The sequence below is a fragment of the Bison bison genome, unplaced genomic scaffold, assembly GCF_000754665.1.
Source record: "Bison bison bison isolate TAMUID 2011002044 unplaced genomic scaffold, Bison_UMD1.0 scf7180017864352, whole genome shotgun sequence".
Classification (NCBI taxonomy): Eukaryota; Metazoa; Chordata; class Mammalia; order Artiodactyla; family Bovidae; genus Bison; species Bison bison.
Genome location: NW_011494924.1, coordinates 6070745 through 6098214, shown reverse-complemented (window position 1 = coordinate 6098214; position 27470 = coordinate 6070745). Strand labels below are relative to the sequence as shown.

General features: G+C 42.4%; 2 protein-coding genes across 4 annotated transcripts; both read left to right on the top strand.

The window, feature by feature from the left end:
* Positions 1-5724: 5724 nt before the first annotated feature.
* LOC104999401 (cationic trypsin) lies at positions 5725-10135 on the top strand. Of its 2 annotated transcripts, none has more exons than XM_010854989.1 (5): positions 5725-5828; positions 7234-7393; positions 8279-8532; positions 9218-9354; positions 9882-10126. In XM_010854989.1, exons 1-5 carry the CDS (start codon positions 5789-5791, stop codon positions 10029-10031), a joined length of 741 nt encoding a protein of 246 aa, XP_010853291.1. In that variant the 5' UTR covers positions 5725-5788; the 3' UTR covers positions 10032-10126. The 2 variants fall into 2 exon arrangements, with proteins under 2 accessions (XP_010853291.1, XP_010853292.1); XM_010854990.1 differs by having other exon boundaries at positions 5755-5828; positions 8279-8536; positions 9222-9354; positions 9882-10135.
* Positions 10136-11773: 1638 nt separating this feature from the next.
* LOC104999400 (serine protease 58-like) lies at positions 11774-25586 on the top strand. 2 transcript variants are annotated; one of them, XM_010854988.1, is made up of 6 exons: positions 11774-11893; positions 18086-18214; positions 19937-20090; positions 22631-22881; positions 24783-24919; positions 25313-25586. In XM_010854988.1, exons 2-6 carry the CDS (start codon positions 18175-18177, stop codon positions 25460-25462), a joined length of 732 nt encoding a protein of 243 aa, XP_010853290.1. In that variant the 5' UTR covers positions 11774-11893; positions 18086-18174; the 3' UTR covers positions 25463-25586. The 2 variants fall into 2 exon arrangements, with proteins under 2 accessions (XP_010853290.1, XP_010853289.1); XM_010854987.1 differs by lacking the exon at positions 11774-11893 and having other exon boundaries at positions 17901-18214.
* The last annotated feature ends 1884 nt before the right edge of the window (positions 25587-27470 follow it).

Here is a 27470-nt window from a genome sequence, read left to right as displayed (position 1 = left end):
CAAAGATGACATAAACAGATAGAGAGGTATTCCATGTTCCTGGGTTCATTTCAGTTCAGTTCAGTCACTCAGTCGTGTCCGACTCTTTGCGACCCTATGAATAGCAGCACACCAGGCCTCCCTGTCCATCACCAACTCCCGGAGTTCACTCAGACTCACGTCCATCGAGTCAGTGATGCCATCCAGCCATCTCATCCTCTGTCGTCCCCTTCTCCTCCTGCCTCCAATGCCTCCCAACATCAGAGTCTTTTCCAATGAGTCAACTCTTCACATGAGGTGGCCAAAGTACTGGAGTTTCAGCTTTAGCATCATTCCTTCCAAAGAAATCCCAGGGCTGATCTCCTTCAGAATGGACTGGTTGGATCTCCTTGCAGTCCAAGGGACTCTCAAGAGTCTTCTCCAACACCACAGTTCAAAAGCATCAATTCTTCTGTGCTCAGCTTTCTTTACAGTCCAACTCTCACATCCATACATGACCACAGGAAAAACCATAGCCTTGACTAGAAGGACCTTTGTTGGCAAAGTAATGTCTCTGCTTTTGAATATGCTATCTAGGTTGGTCATAACTTTCCTTCCAAGGAGTAAGTGTCTTTTAATTTCATGGCTGCAGTCACCATCTGCAGTGATTTTGGAGCCCAGAAAAATAAAGTCTGACACTGTTTTCCCATCTACTTCCCATGAAATGATGGGGCCAGATGCCACGATCTTCATTTTCTGAATGTTGAGCTTTAAGCCAACTTGTTCACTCTCCACTTTCACTTTCCTCAATCAATATTGTGAAAATGACTATACAGCCTAATGCAATCTACAGATTCAGTGCAATCCCTATCAAATTACCAATGGCATTTTTCACAGAACTAGAACAAAAATTTTCACAATTCATATGGAAACACAAAAGACCCTGAATAGTCAAAACAGCCTTGAGAAAGAAGAATGGAGCTGGAGGAATCAACCTTTCTGACTTCAGATTATACTACAAACCTACAGTCATCAAGAGAGTATGGCACTGGCACAAAAATAGAAATATAGACCAATGGAACAAGATAGAAAGCCCAGAAATAAACCCATGCACCTATGGGTACCTTATTTTTGACAAAGGAGGCAAGAATATACAATGGGGCAAAGACATCCTCTTCAATAAATGGTGCTGGGAAAACTGGACAGCTATGTGTAAAAGAATAAAATTAGAACACTTCCTAACACCATACACAAAGACAAATTCAAAATGGATTAAGACCTAAATGTTAAGACCAGAAACTATAAAACCCTTAGAGGAAAACATAGGCAGAACACTCAATGACATAAATCAAAGCAAGATCCTCTATGACCCACCTCCTAGAGTAACAGAAATAAAATCAAAAGTAAACAAGTGGGATCTGATTAAACTTAAGAGCTTTTGCACAGCAAAGGAAACTAAGCAAAGTGGAAAGACAACCTTCAGAATGGGAGAAAAGAATAGCCAATTAAACAACTGACCAAGGATTAATTTCCAAAATATACAAGCAGCTCATACAACTCAATGCCAGAAAAACAAACAACCCAATCAAAAAGTGGGGAAAATATCTAAACAGACATTTCTCCAAGGAAGACATACAGATGGCTAACAAACACATGAAAAGATGCTTAACATCACTCATTATTAGAGAAATGCAAATCAAAACCACAATGAGATATCACCTCACACTGTTCAGAATGGCCGTCATCAAAAAGTCTACAAACAACAAATGCTGGAAAGGGTGTGGAGAAAAGGGAACACTCTTGCATTGTTGGTGGAAATGTAAATTGATACAGCCACTATGGAAGATGGTATGGAGATTCCTTAAAAAACTAGGAATAAAATCACCATATGACCCAGCAATCCCACTCCTAGGCATATACCCTAAGGAAGCCAAACATTGTTCACTGCAGCACCATTTACAACAGCTAGAACATGGAAGCAACCTAGATGTCCATCGACAGATGAATGGATAAAGGAATTGTGGTACATATACAGAATGGAATATTACTCAGCCATATAAAGGAACACATTTGAGTCAGTCCTGAAGAGGTGCATGAACATAGAACCTATTATACAGAGTGAAGTAAGTCAGAAAGAGAAAGATAAATATCGTATTCTAGCGCACATATACAGAATCTAGAAAATTTCTAGATTTTTAGAATAAAAATTCCTTCAGTAAAAAAGAAGAAATTATTTACAAGGCAGCGATGGAGAAACAGACAGAGAATCGACTTATGGACATGGGGAGAGGGGAGGAGAGGGTGAGATGTATGGACAGAGTAACATGGAAACTTACATCACCATACATAAAATAGATAGCCAACAGGAATTTGCTATATGGCTCAGGAAACTCAAACAGGGGTTCTGTATCAAACCTAGAGGGGTGGGATGGGGAGGGAGATGGGAGGGAAGTTCAAAAGGGAGGGAATATATATATACCTATGGCTGATCCAGGCTAAGGTTTGACAGAGAACAAAAAAATTCTGTAAAGCAATTATCCTTAAATTAAAACATAAATTAAAAAGAAAAAAAAAAGAAAGTGAGAAGGTAACTACAGTACAAGCACTATGTAAGCAGTTTACATGCAACATGTTTGAAAAGTTGTATGGGAACTACTGAAGTCTGGAAATCATCACTTGGCATTTTTCTTATATTCCTGCTACTGCTTTAGATGAGTGAAGAACCATCACACTGCAGCCAGAGAGGTCTCAGGGGGTTTTGTTGGGAATTTGCCTTTCTTCCTAGATAACTGTCCTTAACTTGCAACCCTCATTCTTTCCCATCCCGATAGAAGGAATTCAAGTCAAAAAGCCCAGGGTACCACCATACAGAGACCTCTAGGACACAGCAGCACACAAGCCAATTATTGGGCAAACTCTTCTCTAGAATGTGTTTTTCCTATGGGTTAAGAGCCTTGATGAAGTTTGGGGGGAAGTTTCAGGGATGATATAGAATAATATAACACACAACACCTCGTTGTAGAGGTAACAAAATGGAAGATAATTAAATACGATGAGAAGATACCCCATTTTTCATTCTGGACCTGGCTCTCCTCTTACTGCTTAGCATTTCTTGATTTTTAGGAATTAGTGAATGGTAGCTTCCTGCCTCGTGTACAATGTACTCAGTGGGTATGAGTTCAATTAAGGACAATAAGGCACTTTCCATGGCTGCATCCTTAGAAGCTGCTCTGCTGTATTTTACCTCCATTGAGTCATCCTCAACTGGGGATGAAATGGACCCCTGAGAGAACATTCAGCGACATTTGGACACACTTTTGGTCATAACTATAGGAAGATTAGTGCTACTTGTAACTTGAGGCCAGGGATGTTGATGAATATCCTGCAGTGTGCAGGCCAACACCCGACAGCCATTATCTGGCTCATACTATCAACAGTGCCAGAGTGGAGAAACTCTGCCTTCTACTAAGTTATCTTCATATCAGAAAACTTTCAAACGAAAAAGACATAGAACCTACTTTAGGAGTGACAATTTGCTAAAGAAGAAACAGCATTCTAGGATGCCATTCAGATGCATTGTATAGGTAAAGAATCTTGCTATAATCCAGCTAGAGGTTCATTCTCACTTAGATTCACCTCTCCTGGATACTCTGCTGTGCCATATTTATTATGACAATTCTTGCTCCAAGAATCCATTTCTTGGGTATTTCAGGATTTCATATGCTCCTTGTAATCATCCCTTAATTTGGTAGAATTTAGAGTTCTCTCCTATGGAGAAAAATTCAATGAGCAATCAAATTAAGAGGGGAAAAGGGGAATTTTACACAACCCAAGCTGAGGATTACAACCAGTGAGACAGACTCTAAGAAGCTCTGAAGACTGTTCCGCCTGTTAGACATCAAAGGCACAGTTATACGCATTTTCGAGTTCCAGGATCATACACTGAAATGACATGGTGATAGTTTACATGAAGTTCACCAAGGATACACAGTCCAGGTAAGCACGTACAAAGCGAGCAGCAAGACATCATGACCCCTACAGAGCTGGGAAAAAACATAAAACTTTTAAGAAGTTATGTTGCTGCTGTTGCTGCTAAGTCGCTTCAGTTGTGTCCAACTCTGTGTGACCCTGTAGATGGCAGTCCACCAGGCTCCTCTGTCCCTGGGATTCTCCAGGCAAGAAGACTGGAGTGGGTTGTATTGCTACCTTCAGAATAAAGGAAAAAAAAAACAACTTTACTGTCTTGCAACCACTCCATTTTTGAGGAGCTATGAAAAGCAGAAGCACACTGCACATTAGGAGGAAAGGAAGAAGTCCAAAGTGACACAAAGAGAATGTAAAACTGTTTACTTTTTGCTGTCCTGCCTTAAAATACCTTATTTCATCATTCCTGTGTTATATGTATGGCATCATGTGGAAGGCATCATGAAGTGAGGCTTGCTGTGTTTGAATCCTGTATGGATCACCTCACAGAACTGAAAATTGGTGGAAAAAATCTTAGCTTCTCTAAGTACAACTTCTCCATCTATAAAAATGGCAAAACTTAGAACACAGCACTCACAAAGCTGTTTGTAAGGACTGAATGCAATGGCACCCCACTCCAGTACTCTTGCCTGGAAAATCCCTTGGACAGAGGAGCCTGGTAGGCTGCAGTCCATGGGGTCGCTGAGGGTCGGACATGACTGAGTGATTTCACTTTCTCTTTTCACTTTCATGCATTGGAGAAGGAAATGGCAACCCACTCCAGTGTTCTTGCCTGGAAAATCCCAGGGATGGGGGAGCCTGGTGGGCTGCCATCTGTGGGGTCGTACAGAGTCGGACACTACTGAAGCAACTTAGCGGCAGCAGCAGCAGTAGCAGCAGCAAGGACTGAATGAGCTGATGTATGGAAGGCCCGTCCACAGTGTTTGATACATTATAAGCACTCAATAAATTCCCATTGTCTTTTCACTGGCCAAGAATTCTGTAGCATTTCAGCCTCCAGATTTTGGTGAATGAATAGGGGAGTGTTACATAGTGGTTGAGAGCATAGACACTGAAGCCAGATTTCCAAGGCTGGAATCCTGACCCTACCATGGACTTGCCTTGTAATGTTAGCAAAGTCCCTTGTATTTTTGTGAGCCTTCAGTTTTCCCATCTGTAATATGGGAATCATAAGAGGGATCTTGTAGGTTTGTCTAGAGATTTACTAATTTAACATAGGCTAAGTATTTAGAATATGCCTATTAAACAGTAAGCTCAGATAAGTATAAATTGGGCTCACTTTCTCTTTTCTATTTTGAACTATTGTGGTTTTGAATAAAATTTTGTTCTTTTCTTAGGACAACAAGTGTTCCTATTAATAACAAAACATTAACATGGGTATACAAGGCCAGAGCTACCACAAGACAGATAATATAATTGTGAAACAGGCAATATTAATTAAACATCAAGGGTGTAGCTCTCAAGATAGTCCTCAGAGTAAAAGTTCACATTTGAGACAACCGAGGACCTAAATTTTTTGTCTGGGAATCAAGCCACCTGTAGCCCTGTTCTGTGATCTTTCTCCAACTTACTTTTTTATTTAGGGGAGCAGTGTCCACCAGGTGGACTCATTTCTTCCATTCCCATAACCTTCTGGAAAAGTGGACACAGGCGGATGTTTAAATTGGATGCTGAATTATCTTCAGTGTGGCATGGAATTGAATTCTAAATTTGGATTTGTGATTTTCCAGGAAAATCACATTCCTGGCACCTGTGGCCATGGATGTCAATGACAAACCTGGACATATAAATAGCTGTGGATGGAAACCCTGCAACCTAGTCCCTCGTCCAGAACCGGTGAGCAACCATGAAGACCTTCATCTTTCTGGCTGTCTTGGGAGCCGCTGGTGAGTCTTAACAAATAAGTGATCAGTAGGGGTCTATGACTTTTTTAAGGTTGTACTTTGTACTCTGGAAGCCAACAGTGAATGCCATATATAATCTCTGTACTCAAGAGGCTTAAGATGTTGAAATAACAGTGTATAGTACACATGTCTGTAGACAACTAAATATCATTTGTTGGAGATTATGGAAAGTTGGGGTGATCAGTGTAGAAAGCATCAAGAGGAAGAATCTGCCCTGAATTTCAGGTATGGTCTATGAAGTGTGAAAAAGAAAAGATAGTCAACATTAAGGAAATGTTGTTTTGATCTTTAAAAGAATTTGTAGCTAACAATTGGAACAAATGATTACTCTTGAGCTCCTTGAGGCTGTGAATATCTCATCTGAGTCTCCTCTATACTAAAAAGCTTCTTATGAGGGAGCTTAACAGGCAAAGACACTCTATTTCTTATGAATAAAATCTTTGGGCTGGGTTTTACCACATCTTCACTAATGAAATTTTGGAGTAACACAAAGACTATTCAGTTGTTATACTATTCAATGTAATTGTATTCTTCAAACTTATTACAAAATTTCCTCAAATTTGATTATTATAAATGAATTCAGTAGGCCTACTTATATATCAAAAGTGTCTATCTCAAAGTTAGTTTAGAAAATATGAACAATGGGGCATATAGCATACAATCCCAGATATTTAGAGTTTTTAGGAACCACAGTAAGTCAGTGGTCCAAAATTTACAGTGCTGAATAAATTTAAAATGTTGGAAACATGATTGGGATGAGGAGAAAGATTGGAGAGAGAAACTTCATAATGTTCTATGAGATTATTTAGTGAATATTTTAGGTGAGAACCAAGAAGAAATTGGGGGAACAAAAGTACAAAACTCCTTATTCTTTTATAGGTCAGAACAACTCAGGTGGCATTTAAGAGTTTGCTTTCTGTTACCTCTTGTGGTGTTTATGCTACACTGAACTCTACAAATAAACACAACCATGGTGACTGCAAAGCTTTATTGAACATATACTTAAATGTCTCCTTAGCAAGGCTTTGTGTCAAAAATATTCTTTATATTCTCAGGTAGTGGGCTTCAAGGCGTTTATTGTGTAAGGAGTCTCTGATATGTGTGTGTGTATCACATATGTAAAAAAAAGAAATCAGTATATTGATCAAATGTAAAGCATGCATTAAACATTAATAGTTATAATAACATAAATATTTAGCATATGTGTCAAGTGTATGGAGCAATAAGATTTTGAAAATAGTAATGCTAAAATCACAGATTCTTGATTATGCCTGATAAGAAAATAGGACTTATTTTTTTTTTCTGGTTCATCTGCAAAACCTTGCTACTGAGTAGAAATTCCACAATGAATCAGTTCTATAAAGAGTTTCCAACTTTCCTCTGTCAGTTGCTTTCCCCGTGGACGATGATGACAAGATCGTGGGCGGCTACACCTGTGGGGCAAATACTGTCCCCTACCAAGTGTCCCTGAACTCTGGCTACCACTTCTGCGGGGGCTCCCTCATCAACAGCCAGTGGGTGGTGTCTGCGGCTCACTGCTACAAGTCGTAAGTAACCAATACTCACAGCGCTCTTCTCCGAGGTCAGGGCATCCTCAACCATGCCGAAGACAATCATGGTGAACTACAGAGTCATGCTTAAGGGGGAGCATTCAGATACCAAGACCTCACTATCCCCCTACTCCAAGGCACTGTACGCTTTGAGGCACTTACCCACAAAAACATACCCTGAGAGTTCACTGATGTCTTTCCAAATGAGGGCCATAAAGACATAGGAAGAGAAATACTGAGTGATTAAATATACCTAGAGTACCGTAGGAGCTCTAATCATTATGACCCAACCAGGAGAAAAGTGGCATATGGAAGAAACAAACAAAGGCGATTTCCAGTACAACCTGAAGATAATCACAGCTCATTATGTTCACTTAATACTGTCATATTTCTGAGGCCAGCCACATCTCTGTACAGTAATTGACAATTGCAACTAGATTAATCAACACCATGTCCCTTTTCATCTCCTCTATTGTTGGCATCATTTGGTTCCCATTCCCATACCTAATGAATACAGTACCTGCAATTCAGGGTGGATTCTTCCTCTTAACAGTTTGTACACTGATCACCCCTGCTCCCTGTAATCTTCTCCAACAAATCAGATTTAGTTATCTGCAGACATACGCAGTGCACACTGCTGTTTCAACATCTTAAGCCTCTTGGGTTGTGAGTCTGGCCTTGGACTGACACCTACCTAAGGAATCCTCTACCCTGAACCATACGTGGTAGCACTACCTTGAATGAACAATGATGTGCGTGTGCGCGCGCGCGCATGCGCACTGTAAGGGCCTTCCCTCTGTGCTTATGCTCAAGACTGGGCTCCATGGGGAGGGGGAGGCTCTCACACTGGAGACTTAGAGAACTTGTCATCTTTTGATCCAGCGGAATCCAAGTGCGTCTGGGAGAAGACAACATTAATGTCGCTGAGGGCAATGAGCAATTCATCAGCGCATCCAAGAGCATCGTCCATCCCAGCTACAACTCAAACACCTTAAACAACGACATCATGCTGATTAAACTGAAATCAGCTGCCAGTCTCAACAGCCGAGTAGCCTCTATCTCTCTGCCAACATCCTGTGCCTCTGCTGGCACCCAGTGTCTCATCTCTGGCTGGGGCAACACCAAAAGCAGTGGCAGTAAGTCTCACGGGAACACGGTCCCCAGGTCTGAGAATCCTAGAGGTGAAAACCAGGTTCAGGGTCAGGTAGCCCTATGTCACTCAAGGCAGCGTTCCCAGAGGAGAGTGGGGTTCTGTGGAATCTTAGGATATTTAACTGAAATGTGTAGGCTCCGTCTGCTTGACAACACAGAAAGAAAGCACTATGCTAACATTGCCAGACATGCAGCTAAAATATGAATCGTGATTTGCAGAGAAGCAAGGAATGAGGAGGTATGTAGAACAGAGGCTGAGGTTGGAACTGCTCAAAGTACAGCCCTGCTTCAGAAATAAAGTCTCTAGGTTGAAGATATGTGGTCCTGACTCTAGTATTAGTTGTTGTGAAGTCACTCAGTCGTGTCCGACTCTTTGTGACCCCATGGACTGTAGCCCACCAGGCTCCTCCATCCATGGAATTTTCTAGGCAAGAGTACTGGAGGGGGTTGCCATTTCCTTCTCCAGATACTAGTATTAGGGAGAGGACAATTTGCTGACTAAAACCACTTGGAAGACCCTCCAGATAATGGTTGTTCTTCCAAAATAGAAGCTACTAGCAATTAGAGGGAAGGAATGGGAATATTGGGAAGATGGGGAGAGGTATTGAGAAAGACATTTCCCAGAATGTATGGGTAATCCTCTTCTCTTTTCAATCTCGTCCCCAACAGCCAGCTACCCTGATGTCCTGCAGTGTCTGAAGGCTCCCATCCTATCAGACAGCTCTTGCAAAAGTGCCTACCCAGGCCAGATCACCAGCAACATGTTCTGTGCGGGCTACCTGGAGGGCGGAAAGGACTCCTGCCAGGTGAGCTGCTTCATGCTCCTTGTCCTTCAGCTCAGCCTCACGTATCTCCACCCCAGTTCCTGAAACTCAGAACATTGAAACGCTGTCTCTGGGACTGATCATGTGGGCTCAGGATAGGCTGGGGAAAAATAACAAGTTTTCTTTTTGCCGTGTTAATGGTTAAGGTTCAGGGGAAAAGATATACAGATCTTGTGCGAACAGTATATCCTGGTGCCCTTCTGAGGAAGAATATAGGAGCAGAGAACTTAGAAAGGAGCCTGGCTGGATGGGCAGCATCGAACTTCCCGTTCCTCATCTCTTCTTGGCCTCACAGACCTGCAGTTGAGGAAAAAGGGGAGAGAGAAGGAGGGAGGAGAAGAATAGGAGTACAGTGTGGAGAATGAAAGTTGATTTCCCTGGGAAAGAGTTGGGCTCATGGAGGATCAGCATTTGGAAACGTGGTCCCCGGGGAAAGGAGGAACACCTTTGAGCCTTTCTCCCCTCTGGGCAGAGCTGTGGGTTGTAACTGGCTCTTCCTTCTCACCCAGGGTGACTCCGGTGGCCCTGTGGTCTGCAGTGGAAAGCTCCAGGGCATTGTCTCCTGGGGCTATGGCTGCGCTCAGAAAAACAAGCCTGGTGTCTACACCAAGGTCTGCAACTACGTGAGCTGGATTAAGCAGACCATCGCCTCCAACTAAACAGCTTCATCTCTTCATGACCCTCCCTGTTAGCCAGCTTCATCTTCTCCCCATCCTGAACGCACTACTTAAATAAAATCATTTATAAAACCAAATATGTTCAAGTGAAATTGGTTGATTTTTACATACTTTCTCTTCAATCTGGCTGTTGAGAAGATGGTGGACTTAGAGTTGAACTATTATATGAAGATGGAATTTGAAAGGTGATTTAGTCATTCATTCAGCCGCATCAAAATAAATTACTGCTCACTTACCATATGCAAGCCTCTGTGTGAATATTGAGGCTATAAAGATGGATAAGGTTATCAGTCTCTGCTACATCACATTGTTGCACAGATAATGACACTTAAATGCAAAACATTAAAACCAACTGCCCAGAATCACTGGACTAGCTATGAGGCTGAGATGAAGCCCCAGCTGTCTTTATTTGTTTTTGTATATTTATTTATTTTTAATTTGAGGATAATTGCTTTACACATTGTGTTGTTTTCTTCCATATATCAACATGAATCAGCCATAGATATACGTATGTCCCCTCCCTCTTGAACCTTCCTTCCCAGCTGTCTTTTTTCCCAAGGCTTTGCTATTGTCATGACTTCCTTCTCTTCCTTCATTTCTTATCTACCTGAAACTCTGTGAGACTAGGTTAAGGGAAAGGCTAGATGGAGAATGTTTTAAAAAATAACAGATCCTATATTTTCCAAGGGTTCACCTACCTATTTCTTTTATTCTCCAAGATGTTCTTCTTTTCCATAAGGAATTTTATTGCTCCAGCAGGCATGATTCCTGCCAGCAATCTGTACCCTTCTCCCACACTAGACCACCCCCCAAAACTCCAGCCCAAAATATGTACCATTTTGAACTATAATGTTTTTAAAAGGTGAAAATGTAGATAAGTTTGTGGAATATTGATCTATTACTCTGCAGTCATAAAAGTCTAGGCTTACAAGGGTGTTGTTCTCTGTTATTTTCAGCCTTATCCCAAGAGGAAGCACAGGCAACTCCTTTAGCCCTTCAACACTGCTCCCTGGATCATTTAGAGAATGACTAGGAGTACAGGTCCCAACACATGATTCCTATGTGTATTTGATATGAATCAAGAAAAAAGGTGCTTCCCACGTGGTGCTAGTGGTAAAGAATCTGCCTGCCAATGCAGGAGACATAAGAAATGTGTGTTGGATCCCTGGGTCAGGAAGATCCCCTGGAGGAGGGCATGGCAACCCACTCCAGTGCTCTTGCCTTGAGCATCTCATGGACAGAGGAGCTTGGGGGGCTACGGTCCCTAGGATCGCGAAGAGTTGGGCCAGCCAGAAGCAACTTGGCACACACACACAGGAAAAAAGATACAATATGGTGTAAACATAAAAGCATTGGAATAGGAAGAGGAGGTCTGAAAGGTAAAAATGTTTGTAATCCCCAGTAGGATCACATGATACGATGATGGATGGGTGTTATCTTAGTTGGTGCTCTATAACCAGAAAATCACAGATTGGGTGGCTTAAATAACAGACATTAATTACAGTGTTTGAGGCTGGAAAGTCCAAGATCAAGGTGACACAGAAGGGGGCCCAATTTCTGGCTTGTAGATAGCTGCCTTTTTGTATCCTCACATATATGACAGAGCTGACTCTGGTACTTTAATAGGGGTGAGTGGAATGCAGCCAATAGCACACAGCTGTTACCCTGTTACCAAGCAACCATTACTACCAGATCATTAGAAGGAGACCTTTCACCTGGTGGGTGGAAGTTGCCCTTGGCCAATGGTTGTCTGTGCTGTGGTCCTCCCAGAGGAGAGTGTGGTAAGGGGTAAGTGGAGACCTTCTCCTCGAGCCCCTCCAGGCCTTCCCACCTTGAGCGGGCAGGTAAGCTGGGTGGGCTGGGGGGGGACAGACTGGGGGCTGTGTCCTGCAGAGCGCGGAGCCCTCACTGCGGCCACCCCCTGGCTGGAAGAGTCTCTCTCCCATCACTTCCTCTGCAACCTAAAGGCTGGGGCTGTCTGCATGGGTCCATGGTACACACCCCACCCTGCAACTTTGGGTGGCCTGAGGAGCCTGAGGGCCAGCTGGGTCCTGGGCACCTGGCACACTCAATAATGACAGCTGGGCAGGGTCTGGGGACCTAATCCCAAGGGAGCCAGGTGGGCTCTGTCTCATCAGCTGAGCCTGGGCACTAGTGGGGAGATGCAGATTGGATGCTGGTTGAACACTCCAGGTAACCGACCTGGACAGACATCCCTTTTTCTTAGCCAGGGCCTGGACCTTGGCAGGCAAAAGTAGAGCCTTGAGACCTTGCCCTTTCTTGTCAGAACGGAGAATAACATTTGTTTTGGTGGAGATTTACAGCAATGTGGTGACTGACCATGATCCTACCTTAAGAACAAAGGCTCTGACACAAGATGTTTATACTAACCACACCCCATCCCTCACCTTTCTTATAAAAGGGCTTTGCTGACAGCTTTCAGGGAGCTTGGGGTTTAAGCCAAACTCCCTGTTTAAGCCACCTGTTTCCTTGCATAGCCCTGCAATAAACTTTTCTCTTCTCCATACTCCAATGTCTTGGTATTGTTTGGCTTCATTGTGCGTTGGGCATAGGGACTTGTGTCTGGTGACAGTATTGCCTTCTTGTAAGACCACTAATTCCATCATGGGGGCTCCACCTTTATGACCTCATCTAAGCCTTCCTTCCCTCTTAGAGAGATGGGAATACCAATCCACCTTTTCTGTCTCCTGAGAAATCTGTATGCAGGTCAAGAAGCAACAATTATAACCAGACATGGAACATGGACTGGTGCAAAATTGGGAAAAAAGCACATCAAGTCTGTATATTGTCACCCTGCTTATTTAACTTATATGCAGAGTACATCATGCAAAATGCCCGGCTGCATGAAGCACAAGCTGGAATCAAGATTTCCGGGAGAAATATCAACAACCTCAGATATGCAGATGGCACCACCCTAATGGCAGAAAGTGAAGAGGAACTGAAGAGTCTCTTGATGAAGGTGAAAGAGGAGAGTGAAATAGCTGGCCTAAACCAAAACATTCAAAACCTAAGATCATGGCATCTGGTCCCATCACTTCATGGCAAATAAATGGGGAAACAATGGAAACAGTGATAGGCTTTATTTTCTCGGGCTTCAAAATCACTGTGGACAGTGACTGGAGCCATGAAATTAAAGGATGCTTGCTCCTTAGAAGAAAAGCAGTGACAAACCTAGACAGCATATTAAAAAGCAGAGACATTACTTTGCCTACAAAGGTCCCTATGGTCAAAGCTTTAGTTTTTCCAGTGGTCAGGCACAGATGTGAGAGCTAGATGATAAAATAGGCTGAGTGCCAAAGAATTAATGCTTTTGAACTGTGGTGCTGGAGAAGACTCTTGAGAGTCCCTTGGACTGCAAGGAGATCAAACCAGTCAGTCCTATAGGAAATCAAGCCTGAAAATTCACTGGAAGGACTAATGTTAAAGCTGAAACTCCAATACTTTGGCCACCTGATGTGAAGAGCCAACTCATTGGAAAAGACCCCGATGCTGGGAAAGATCGAAGGCAGGGAGAGAAGGGGGCGACAGAGGGTGAAATGGTTGGATGGTATCACTGACTCAATGCACATGAGTCTGAGCAAACTCCAGGAGATGCTGATGGACAGGGAAGCCTGGCGTGCTGCAGTCCGTGGGGTTGCAAAGAGTCAGACAGGACTGAGCGACTGAACAGCAACAAAGCCAAAGGCTCTACCTTCTCATAACATCTCCTTTGGTGTTAGACTTTGAATATTTGCATTTTAGTAGTGAGGAATACAAATATGCAGTCCATAACAGGTATCTTAGAAGAGGAAGGTATGGCAAGATGTATATTACTTCTACCAATTTTCTACGCCTTTGTATACCTCTGGATGGCACATTTGTACCAAGCAGTCCTGAGGTCTTAATATTGCCTTATCATGTCACTAGGATGGAGCCCAAATTCCTTAGCCTTGATTTCAAGGCTCTTAAATGTTCAGTTATAACTAATCTTCCCTGTGTGTTTCCTTAGTTTTATTGAATTGACTTTATGTTTACTTATGGCCTAAAATAATTTCACACGTAACTTTTTTTTTAATGCTACCTTATGTCTATCTTATCTAAAGATCTCAGGCTTCCCTACAGAAACAAATGAATTTCAAGATTTTCTTGTTCCCCGTGAAATGTCTTTTTATCCTACCCATAACCACCACCAGTATACACCTGTTCACCTAATCACCTCAGCCCCCTTGCCTGTATCTAGGGAGAAAGCAGCTTTTTCCCCAGGAGTCCCTGTCAAATGTTGTAGGTGTCTCCTTAACTGAATTTGGTCACTTGCACATAATTGAGCCAATCACTGAAGGAGATTATACTGTTGAAACTTATAATCAAGTTACATGGCACACCATCCAAGCAAGGAGTAGACTTTTCATTTTTCAATAAACATGGTCTACTTGGTATATGTTTGGTTAGGGCCTCCTGATGAAAGAGAAAGAGGAGAGTGGAAAAGTTGGCTTAAAGCTCAACATTCAGAATACTAAGATCATGGCATCTGGTCCCATCACTTCATGGCAAATCGATGGGGAAACAGTGTCAGACTTTATTTTTTGGGCTCCAAAATCACTGCAGATGGTCACTGCAGCTATTAAATTAAAAGATGCTTGCTCCTTAGAAGAAAAGTTATGACCAACCTAGACAGCATATTTAAAAGCAGAGACATTACTTTTCCAACAAAGATCTGTCTAGTCAAAGCTATGGTTTTTCTGGTAGTCGTGTATGGATGTGAGAGTAGGACTATAAACTCAATGGACATGAGTGTGAGTAAACTCCAGGAGTTGGCGACAGACAGAGAGGCCTGATGTCCTGCAGTCCACGGGGTCGCAAAGAGTCAGACATGACTGAGCAACTGAACTGAACTGAGTAATTCTAAGGTTAGCTATCAAAAAAGTGGAGGAGTGAACACTGAGGCAGCCACAATCCCCGCCAGAGTAACCACGGATGCTTATTGATGTACTTTTCTACATACCCCTGAAAATCTGGAAATAACTTAAACACTCATTAATAGAAGATTGATTAAATAAACCTGGCATGTTGTACAGTGGAGACAATATATCTACTCATTTATCCAACCACTTACTAAACTTATTGAGGGTCTATGACATGCCTAACAATGTATTATCCACTAAAGATACATACAGCAGGGAACAAAACAGTTAAAACCCTGCCTTCACGGGAATTCATTCTCACTGGGGAAACAACACATAGAGACTACAGAATATAATGCTAATCAATGCAAATGCCACAGGGAAGGAAAACGGGATCAAAGAATGGACAGATGGAAAACAAAAGTCTGCTTTCAAAGTGTAATTAAAAAAAAAAAAACCCATCAAAAGGCCTATGAAAGCATACTACAATTTAAAATAAAAATCCATATTGTAGGGTCAGAAAAGGTATCTCTCACCTGACTATGTTTACAACACACAGATACCTAATTCACGATTCAATAAAATCCAGAAAGACATGATATTTCATAGCAAAAATAAGGCAATGTACAACAACGAAGAGGTACCCGTCTGAGATTAGGAAAAGTTTTTTTGCTTGCTGTGTCTCATTACAGTAACAGATACATTTATTTTACTTATCACTTGCTCTGAAAACTAAATTGGCTCTCAACTGCCAGCTTCATGGTTAGGACCTTCAATAGCGCTGTAAAAGTAATCTTTGCTCTTGAAAGTTTAGCTTCTTAATGTAAATGTATTTCATATGGGATAAAAGCAGGGTAAAAGTAAATTCACTCCAAATTGGCACACTCCATAATCTACTGGTTTTCCCATTAACAAGCAAAGAATTTCAAGGCATACTCAAGATGAATTTATCTAAGAATATTTGTTTTAATAAAGTAAATAGAAGCCTCTTTTCCCCTAGAAGTTTAATTCTTTATTTAAATGAAAATGATTGTAATTATTTTATTTTATGGCAAGTAACTTTAGTTTCAAAATCAAATTTTAAAAGACTTTAAAAATACATAAGATATTTACTATCTTGGTTATGATTTTAGTCTTCTCTTTAAAAGTCAAGAAAGAACGTCTACCTTGTTGAAAAAAATGCAAATACAAAAGTATTTATTCTCAAAAATACTCATTTAGTCTTAAAAATACTCATTTATTAAAAGTCTAATCACTTTTTAAAATTTATACTCCATCTAAGCTGTGGAAACTTTCTAAACATATTTTTATCACATGATCCAGTGATCACACTCCTTGCTATTCACTCAAAGGAGTTGAAAATGTGTCCCCACACAAAAACCTGCCCATGGATGTATATAGCAGCTTAATTTATAACCACTAAAGCTTGGGAGCAACCAAGATGCCCATCCTATGATGTACATACTAATATTCCTCCCATTTTATAGATTAGAATACTGAGGCTTAAAGAGGCTGGATGCTTTTATCATGACAAGACAGCTAAAAAGTCCTAAAGCCAGGAATTGAAGCCTGAACTAACTCCTGAGTCTATGCTCTTCACTACTATTAATACATATGGAAATTTTACAAAGCTTTAAGGACTTAACAGCAATATTTGGACATAAAGAGCAAAAGGTGTCCCCAGAAAAATATGGGGATCCTAAGGTTATTGTTATTTAACAAGTGTTTATATAGCCTTACTATTTACCATTAGAACTCACTGTTCTAAGCACTTTATAAATAGAAAATCTGAACAGGCCAATAATGAGTAAAGACATCAAGTCAGTAATCAAAACCTCTCAACACAGAAAACAAGACAGGACCAGAGAGCTTCACTGGAGAATTCTACCAAACATTCAGATAATGAACACCAACCCTTCTCAAACTCCTCCAAGAACTGAAGAAGAGAGAACACTTCCAAACTCATTTTACAAGGCCAGCACTATCCTGACACCCAAGCCAAAAACAACACAAGAAAACTATAGACCAATATCCATGATTGAACCTGTTATTAGTTACATATCTCTGGATGGGCAGTCAGAAAGTTAAGGCTAACTTATAAAAAGGAGTGGGGTAACATTAAAAAGAGTAGCAAGTGTCCAACACAAAAACTGAACAGGTAAGGAAATTTATTTTATTCAGATTACTGTAATAAGAGGTATTTGAAGATCAGAGTGTTTCGGCAGAATGATTTTACCTTAAGACTTTTGTAGGGAGATATATACAAGTCACAGCTGGAGAGGTGAACAGTTGAGGTTGTATTACAATCAGGGAATTCTCAGTCAGCTGAACAGTAAGTGTTTATCTCTAGTCATAGATTTGTTGTAGGGTGGGGGTAACAGTTGCAAGCTCAGCTAATCATTGATGAGAGACAGATTGGGGAATTGGAGGGTCCATGTCTGGCTATGTCAGTGGGTTCAGGTGAAAAAGGGGAAAGGCCTGTGATTGACCTTGTCACAGGTCAACAAAGAAGTCATCCAAAGTCCTATGGGAGCCCTGAGAAAGAGTGGGCAGAGTCTCTTCAAACTAACGTGGGGAAGGGTCATTCTTTGTGGTAAGCCAAAACTTTTTCACCTACCACTGTTTTCTGGGAGCACAGGACTCAGATACAATTCAACACATCAGAGGAAATCTGGAGACTCAGTTTCAAGTCCCAACTTTGCTGCTAACTTCCATGGAGACCACAGCATCCTCGTCACTGAAACAGGAAGGGGAGGATGCCTTGTTAACTTTATTTCATACCCCAATGTTTGAGGAGTCTCTGAGAAGAGAAGAGGGACTCTTGGGGAAACGGAGATGACAAGTGATGGCAGGGAATAAGGTTCACAGTCACAAAGGGAGGAGGGGACAACAGAGAATGACTATGTCACAGAAAGGGGAGGGGAATGTCAGCAGGTACATCATGACTCCTGAGACCTTTAGGGTCAGAGAAGAGGCACCAGGGGCTGGACTTGTCTGCCCCTTCCTCTTTCACCCACATCAGAGCCAGCTCCCAGCTGTGCCTTTTCTAACTGGATTTTGATAAGGGCTAGTTTGAAGATTGTTCTAGCATCCTTGCTCCTTCCATACCCCCACAAAGTAATATTTCTCCCTCAGTTGTTCTTGCCGAGGCTATTTGGACTAAAGATTGAGACAGCCGAGAGCCTGATCTGACTTGTCTGCTGCTGGCGAGATCCCAGACTGTCATGAAGTGCTGTGTCTTCTTCATGCTCATGAGCACGGCTGGTGAGTCTAGGTCTTGTTGCTGCTTACGGAGTGATGTGGTGATGTGCAGGAGGATGGGGCTTCCCAGGAGGTGTTAGTGGTAAAGAACTCACCTGCTAATGCAGGAGACATAACAGACATGGGTTCGAACCCTGGGTTGGGAAGATCCCCTGGAGGAGGGCACTGCAACCCACTCCAGTATTCTTGCCTGGAGAATCCCATGGACAGAGGAGCCTGGTGGGCTATGGTTCATAGGGTCTCAAAGAGTTGGACACGACTGAAGCAACTGAGCATGCACGCATGCACATGGATCAGAGAGGGAAGTAGCTGGCCAAAACTGAAGAGAGAGGAGGTGGTGGGCATTTCCTTCGATTAACTGTTAACGGAAGTGAAAGGTACCACTCTTGATGCATGGCTCACCCCATCAACGGTCCCTCTAAGCTTCTTCTGCACCTGTGAGCAAGTTAGCATGTGTCTTTATAAGTGCCCTGCACTGTCCCAGGACTCCTGGACAGAGAGCAGAAAAGTACATCTTCCCTTTCTCTGGGCAGATGGACTCTGGAGAAGTAAGTGCAGGTTGGGAAGAGGGGTGAGTCAGGGGCTGTGAGAGCCTCAGGTCCCTCCCCCAAGCTCTTCCACTCCTTTCAGCACCAAAGTCAGGTAGGATTTAACTTTTTACTTTCATTCCTGGCAAAAGTGAATTTAGAATACTATTTTTTAAGTAGTAATTCTTTTTTACATTTTTATTACACACAGCACTGCCAATCAGGGTTTATGATCAGCCTCAGATACGCCTTTGCGTTAGTTTCACAGAACTTCAGTATACCTCCAACTCAAGCAAAGACACGTGTCAGTTTTCTTAGTGTGTAGAGCTTGGGTCGGAGAAGGCCATGGCGACCCACTCCAGTGCTCTTGCCTGGAAAATCCCATGGACAGAGGAGCCTGGTGGGCTTCAGTCGGTGGGGTTGCTGAGTCGGACACGATTGAGCAACTTCACTTTCCCTTTTCACTTTCATGCGCTGGAGAAGGAAATGGCAACCCACTCCAGTGTTCTTGCCTGGAGAATCCCAGGAACGGGGGAGCCTGGTGGGCTGCCGTCTATGGGGTCACGCAGAGTCGGACAGGACTGAAGCGACTTAGCAGTAGCAGCAGCAGTAGAGCTTGGGTGACATGCATGATTTCCCTTAGAAAAATGGGACAGATGAACCTATTTGCAGGGCAGGCATAGAAAGGCAAACACAGAAAAAGGAACTGTGGACACTACAGGAAGGAGAGGGTGGGACGAATTGAGAGTGTAGCATTGGCATACACGCACTGCCATGTGTGAATATTAATAGACGGCTGGTGGGAAGCCGCTGTATAGCATAGAGAGCTCAGCTCAGGGCTCTGCGATGACCTGGAGGGGCAGGATGGAGGTGGGGGGGAGGGAAGATCGAAAGGGAAGGGACGTATGTACTCCTATAGCTGCTTCGAGTTGTTGTGCAGCAGAAACTAACACAACACTGTAAGGCAATTATCCTTCAATTAAAATAAAACAGGAAAAAATGGCAACCCACTCCAGTACTCTTGCCTGGAAAATCCCGTGCATGGAGGAGCCTGGTAGGCTGCAGTCCATGAGACGCTACTGAGTGACTTAGCAACAGAAGACTATTTTAGTTTGAAAACCTTAGGGTGGGAAAAACTATCCTGGCCAACTCTCACCTCTTGCCCTATCTCTCTACCTGTGACCCACTGATTCTTTAGGAGTCATTCTGGCAGCAGATTCTAACACTGAGAAGAGGAATGAAGTAGATTTTACTATTCCTTATATGGTCTACCTGCAGTCCTTCCCAGAACCCTGTGTGGGGACACTCATTCACCCACAGTGGGTACTGACCGCTGCTCACTGCCCCTCTCCGTAAGTATTTCTCTGCTCTTGGGAGCCAGGGGGGATCTATTTAAACAAAAGCAGGTCTCATGACAGTATGGAGATTCCTTAAAAAACAAGGAATAAAACTACAATATGACTCAGCAATCTCACTGCTAAAACATACCCCGAGGAAACCAAAATTAAAAACACACATGTACCCAAATGTTCCTTGCAGCATTATTTATAATAGCTAGGACATAGAAGCAACCTAGATGTCCATCAACAGATGAATGAAGAAGCTGTGGTACATATATACAATGGAATATGACTTAGCCTTAAAAAGGAACATGTTTGAGTCAATTCTAATGAGGTGGATGAACCTAGAGCCTATTACACAGAGTAAAGGAAGTCAGAAAGAGAAAAGCAAATACCGTATATAAATGGATGTTTATTGGATCTAGAAAGACAGTACTGATGAAACTATTTGCAGGGCAGCTATGGAGAGGCAGACATAGGGAACAGATTTATGGACACAGGGGTGAGGGGAGGAAGGAGAGTGTGAGACAAATACAGAGTAACATTGAAGCATATACACTACCATAGGTAAGACAGATAACAGATGGGAATTTGTTATATGGCTCAGGGACCTCAACCCAGTTGAGTTTGGATGAGACATGGGAAATGGGAGGAAGGTTCAAGAAGGAGGGAACATAGGTATACCTATGGTTGACTCATGTTGATGCATGGCAGAAACCAACACAGTATTAGTAAAACAATTATCCTTCACTTAAAAATAAATAAATAAATTTTAAAAGCAGGTCTTGTGAGGCATCCTAGCAAGTTCTAACAGCATCCCAGGGAATCAGAAGACCCAGGAGGAGAGAGAGTCATCTTCCCAGTGGGGAAAAAGATACACATTTGGGCAGTTTAGGAGGAGATGAAGAAGAAGATGTCAGAAGTCTCTTTCTCGTGGAAAATAAATAATAGACATCCATCCAACCTACTTGAGGGCTTCCCTGGTGGCTCAGATGGTAAAGAATCTGCCTGCAATGCAGGAGACCTGGGTTCGATCCCTGGGTTGGGAAGATCTCCTGGAGAAGGGAATGGCTACCCACTCCAGTATTCTGGCCTGAAGAATTCCATGGACAGAGGAGCCTGGCAGGCTACAGTCCATGGGGTCGCAAAGAGTTGGACACAACTGAATGACTAACACTTTCAACTTTCATCCAACATACTTCTGGAACTTTTACCATATTCCAGGGACTGCTTAATGAACTGAAAAAGCAGCAAGGGAGCAAGATGGTAATTAGTCTTCCCTCATGGAGCTCACATTCTGGTAGAGGAAATATGTCAAAGCAAATAAAAGTTCCAAAATAAAACATTGAAAGGAGTACCAAGCTGCAAAATACAGGAATAAAACAAGATACCTACCTTAGTTAGGGTGATCGTATCAGGTCTGTTTGAAGAGATGAGACCTACACGAAGAGGAGGATGCAACCAGGTTGAATTAATTCTGGGGGAAATTCCAGGCAGAGGGAAGAGTGTACAGAGAATCTCATGAGTAGGAGTGGGTGTTCACAGGCTGAGGTTGAAGTGTTAGGCAGAAGCCATGTGATACAGGTAAGAGAAGAAGAATGAAGAAGCTCTGCATGAGATGATGCTGTCCTTTACAAACCTGTATCTCTGTTTTGTGTGACAAAGTGTTAGATAATTGGAACCTAGTCGCAGTTTCAGGAATGTACAAGGGTCACTTCTAACTCAGAGTTTTCAGCCATCTGGTTGCTCAAGACAGTTCATTCAAACACAGATCTAATCCCTGCTTTGTGTCAGTGAGAAATACAAAGGAAATATAGGCAGGAAATATAGTCCATCCACTCCAAGAACTGGCGTTGGAAAATTGGATTTTCTTCTCTCAGCCAGACCTAATGCACAAACTGTCTTTTGGCAGGCAGTGGCTCCTGTGTCTGTTACATGACCAGACTCCTGGCAATAGAAGGGGGTGGGTTTGAATTTGTCCAGGAAATATCATAGAAAGTGGTCAGTGGGAGTCCTGTTAGACTGCTAAGAGTCTTTTGAATCTATAATCAATGTAGGCAGATTGCAATAAATACAAAGATATGGGCCCAAAAGGAGCTGGAAAGGGCCTAGAACTGTCCAGAAACAGCAGGTACAATATACTTGCTCCAGAGTTGTTTCAGACAGTGGAGGGCAGGCAAAGACCTCTGGAATAATGGATTCTGGTGCCATATCCGTTACCTATTCATTCAGATTATCCAGGTTGTCATTGTGATCATTAATATCATCAACGACAACAACTAGATTCCACTGAGTACGTTCTAGGTGACAGATACCATGCCAGATTTTATGTATTATCTACATTGACTCTAATACAGCAATCCTATCAACTATTGTTACTACTATTTTACAGGCCAAGGCAGGTCACTTGGGTTCTCAGGTCTAAGAAATAAAATGAAGATGATTAGATGATTAAAGAAAGTCACCTATGACACTTCTTGTGGTTCTGACATTCTGTAAACCCTGTTTTTTTTTTTTTTTTTTTAATCTCCCTGCCTTCTTTCCTTCCATAGTGTTAAAATCCGATTGGGAATTTATCAACCCAACATCAAAAATAAGCACGAGCAGACCCAGAGTTACTCAATGACTGTGCCCTACCCTGACTTCAACTCAGAATATCTGAGCAATGACCTGATGATGATAAAACTGTCTGAGGCTGCTAAAGTCACCACCCAAGTGGGAACCATAGCCATAGCTATGGAACCCTTATCACTTAATGAATCCTGCTTTATCCCAACCTGGACCTGGAGTAAATATAAAAACCGTAAGTGTTTGACTCTGTGTTCTTCATCCTGAGAAGGTTTTGGTGCTGGGGAAAATGAGGAGGGATATACCTGAAGCGCTTCTCAGGTGCGGCTCAGTGGTAAAGAATCTGCCTGCAGTGCAGGAGATGCAAGAGACGAGGGTTCAATCCCTGGGTTGGGAAGATCCCTTGGAGGAGAGCACGACAATCCATTCCAGTATTCTTACCTGGAGAATCCCATGAACAGAGGAGCCTGGCAGGTTCATGGGGGTCACAGAGCCGCACATGACTGAGCATACAGCACACACATACATGAAGGATGCAGCTTATACTACCTTATACCACCATTATCCTCCCTTTCATTAACAGAGGATACTGGAACCACCACTTGATATCTGAAATGATAAAGCTGAACTTATTGCTTATTATAGAAGAGCAATGCTGAGCAGACACCATCTCAGTGAGCAGTACAGAGCACTAAGCAGTGCTTATACGGGGTTTGTGGGAAGCTTTCCGTTGAGAGTTTGGAGGACTTTCAGAGGCTGAAGAGAGTTGATGTCATCTGTGGAGGCTTGATTACCTGGGTGAGAGTGTTGTTGATTGGTTGGCACTCTGCTATCTATTGGAGGAGTCTAACATGCTGACGTTAAAGACTGACACTGATTGGCTTGTTAAAGCCTACTCACTAAGGCAAGCTGTGGCTAGTAATCAGGTTTAAACCTTTCTCCTGTGGTTACAGAACAATTCATATGTTCTATAAAAACAAATAAAAAGCAGGATGCTGTTTTGGTCTCTCAGTCTGTTTTGGGAAGGTAACTTTTGTATTCTCAGTGCCAATGAAATTTGGCAACTTCACTTCAATTTAGAAGCAACATTCTAGAGAATCTAAGTGAATATATTTTCTGAACAAATTGAAGCTTTTAAATCTTATTCGAAGTAACTACTTCACATTTTACAAAGTAATTTATGACACACCACTTGAAAACAAAATAAAACTACAAAAAGTTTCATCACATAGGCTCTGCATGTCATGTCAGAATCACAGTGACAAATCAATTCCATAAGCTCTCTAGGGCCAGCCTCCCAATATCTATTAAGAATTCACTATTTCAAGTAAGTAGGTTACTTTCACCTAACTTGTTCTAAGTATTTCAATTAGATTTCCAAAAAAGTTAAAACTGAACATAACTCTTCTCATCATTTTCTGACCTGACACTTCCTGGTCTGATCTGATTTAAAACATTAGATTGGAAATGTATCTAAAATATTCTGCTTTATAAGTAATGCTAGGTTTAACTTGAGAGATCTCTAGTTGATTTTTTGCTTCCTTTCTCCTTATTACTCTCCACCAGAGATTAAAATTATATAATGTGTTGGTTAGACTCCTTACATCCTGAGGTTAACAGTATAGTAACAACTGCAATAAGTAAGATGAGCAATGTTACTTCTTAGGGGAAATTATATATGTATATTTATACATATACATACATACTTATAAATAATCCACTTATAAATGATCTCACTATAAAAAATGCAGTTTAAAACACATTAAAAATCATTTTCTCCCTTTATGATTAAATGTAAAGATGATGAAATAGATCCCCAAAAGGAAGGTTTCTTATGGACAACAGCTTTCTGTCTCTCTCTCCTCACAAGCATTCATAATTTTCCTGTGGGTTTTTTAAGCTTTCCAAGTTATGTGCAGTACAGATAGAATTGTAGATCTGATGATATCTGATGTAAGGCTCATGTAACGCTTTGAATCCACTGCTCAGACACAGAGATACTGAACAAGGGGCTCTAAGAAGGATGGAATGTCTGATACCTACTATAAATACATACAATGTATTCACAGAGCAGAGGCTGATCACAAGAGTATATGTGATAAGGAGAGTCACCCTGGACTTCTCTCTTTCCCGCAGTTAGTGACCCTGACATACTGACTTGGATAAACCAATATACTCGTCCCTACGATGAGTGCCAGAACATGCAAGACGAAAGAATGGCAGCAAACGTTCTGTGTGTGGGGCAGCCTCTAAAGACCCTGTCTGATGCTAAGGTATCTCTGCTACTGCCAGACAAGCGCAGAGCAAGGGGCCCTCGAGGAAAGGTGCCCGTAGGAGACCAAACGGGATCCAAGCAGAAGGCCTGCGGTCTGCCTCTGCCTCCTCAGTCTGTGGATTGCTCATCCAGTCCCCTGCCTTCCTTTAGAGTGGGAGAGAGGCCGGGGAGAGTCACTTGTCCTTTCTCCTCCTACTTGCACTCAGGTTGGTCAAATTCAAGCCTAGAGAGGTGAGACCTGCATGGATGTGAAGAGAGGGTTCTCCCCTCTCAAGAAAATGATTCCAGTCTGGTAGAAGCTTCTGCTATCACAATGTGCTACTTCTTAGAATAAATCCTTGTTGGATGAGGAACAAAGCAACGCTGACCCCCTGTTCCCTCTCTCTGGCAGGAAGTCTCGGCAGCTCCGGCCATCTGCGGTGGGAGGGTGCATGGAATCTTGAGTTGGGCAAAAGGAAGTGTCACCCTTGGAAATGAAGGATTCTTCACAGAAATCAGTTCTTATTCAAGATGGATCATGAGCATCATTGAAAGCTACTGAGGCGTCTCTGGTCCTCCATCCCCTCAGTGCAGTATCTTCATGATTTCCACCCTGGATCTCCAACCCTTTTTATTATGTTTCTTGTTCTTGACCAGAATTTATTAAAAAAGAAATGACGCTAAAACGCTGTGGCACTAAAAACTTATTTCTTTATCATATAAACTGTAAACATGATGAGAAATCTAACAACTTTCCCAACCATTTGTTCATTCAAAAATTGTTGAAATGTCTGCTGTTTGGTAGGTACTGCATATGCCTGGGGCTTTCAGGTGGCTTAGTGGCGAAGAATCCACCTGCAATGGAGGAGGCACAGGAGATGCGGGTTCAGTCCCTGAGTGGGGAAGATCCCTTGGAGGAGGAAATGGCTACCCATTCCAGTATTCTTGCTGCACTAATCCTATGGACAGAGGAGCTTGGAGGACTACAGTCCATGGGATCATAAAGAGTTGGACATCATTGAGCAACTGAGCATGCCTGCATGCACATATGCTAGGGGTACAAGAGTAGATATAATGCAGACTTTGCCATCAATTAGCCAGTTCTATTACCTGGTGATAATTACTACAGTGGAGATGAGCAATAAGTTCCATGAGAATATAGGAAAAAATCAGGGTGTCAGAGGCACAGGAGGTACCATCAAGGGGCCAACAAATTAGAGGAGAGTATTATAGAACTGAGGTATAGTTAGGTAAAAGAAAAGCATACAAACCGTTATGTTTTGGAAAATACATGTAAATAAGTAACACTGAAAGGTGGAAAATAAATTGTTCATAGAAGGGAAGAGAGAATGTGATAGAAAAGTATTATTTATGCAGGTAAGGGTTAGATAGCAAAAGGCCTGACCTGTTTGGTAAAGGAATTTAGATTTTTTTTATCTTGTAGGCATCAGAGGCTTAGTCATTAAAGTCACCATGGTAAATAGAACATCAAATGTCTGAGTTGGGAGATGTAAGAACACAGAGTCTGTAAGCTTTAAACACAGTGACTGTGAGTAGAAACAGAAGGGGCAGAGTCAGGGATCACCCCTGTTTCTAACTTGAACAACAAGGTAGATGGTGGTTCTGCTGCTGCTGCTGCTAAGTCACATCAGTCGTGTCTGACTCTGTGCGACCCCATAGACGGCAGCCCACCAGGCTCCCCTGTTCCTGGGATTCTCCAGGCAAGAACGCTAGATGGTAATATAAAGAGAAGTAATGTTTCCATCTGTAATGGATCAGGAGCAAGGTGGGGCATGTTATATTTGAGATCCTTGAAGGAAATAGAGGTGGCCATTTCTAGCAAAGATCTGGATCTCTGATGATAATGAAACAATGAGGCGGTTTCTGTGTTTATAGGCAGTAAGTGCAGACTTAAGTAAATTTCTATGCTATTGGGAGGATCTTTGATCCATGTTAAGTGCATCTCTCACACTGGCATAAAGTGGCAATGTACAGCATCCCCAACCCATAGACCAAGACACCTAAAATTACAGAATTGACAAGATGTCAAATGACCTAAAAATAGGGGATCGAGTGATATATGAGAGACTATGGAGTTACATATGAGAGGCTATGGAGTTACACGGAGAAGGCAATGGCACCCCACTCCAGTACTCTTGCCTGGAAAATCCCATGGATGGAGGAGCCTGGTGGGCTGCAGTCCATGGGGTCGCTAAGAGTCGGACACGACTGAGTGACTTCACTTTCACTTTTTACTTTCATGCACTGGAGAAGGAATTGGCAACCCACTCCAGTGTCCTTGCTTGGAGAATCCCAGGGACGGGGGAGCCTGGTGGGCTGCCATCTCTGGGGGTCGCACAGAGTCGAACACAACTGCAGTGATTTAGCAGCAGCATGGAGTTACATGTAGGAGAGGGACAGCGTGACATGGGATTATCTGTTAAAAAGGGAAAAAGGAACAGAGAGATGAGCAGAGAGATTCACCCCAGAGGAGAAAAAGACTGCAAAGAGTAAAGAGATTTGGAGTTCATCTCATGAGGGACATGGTGAATCTGTATCTGCAGAGATTG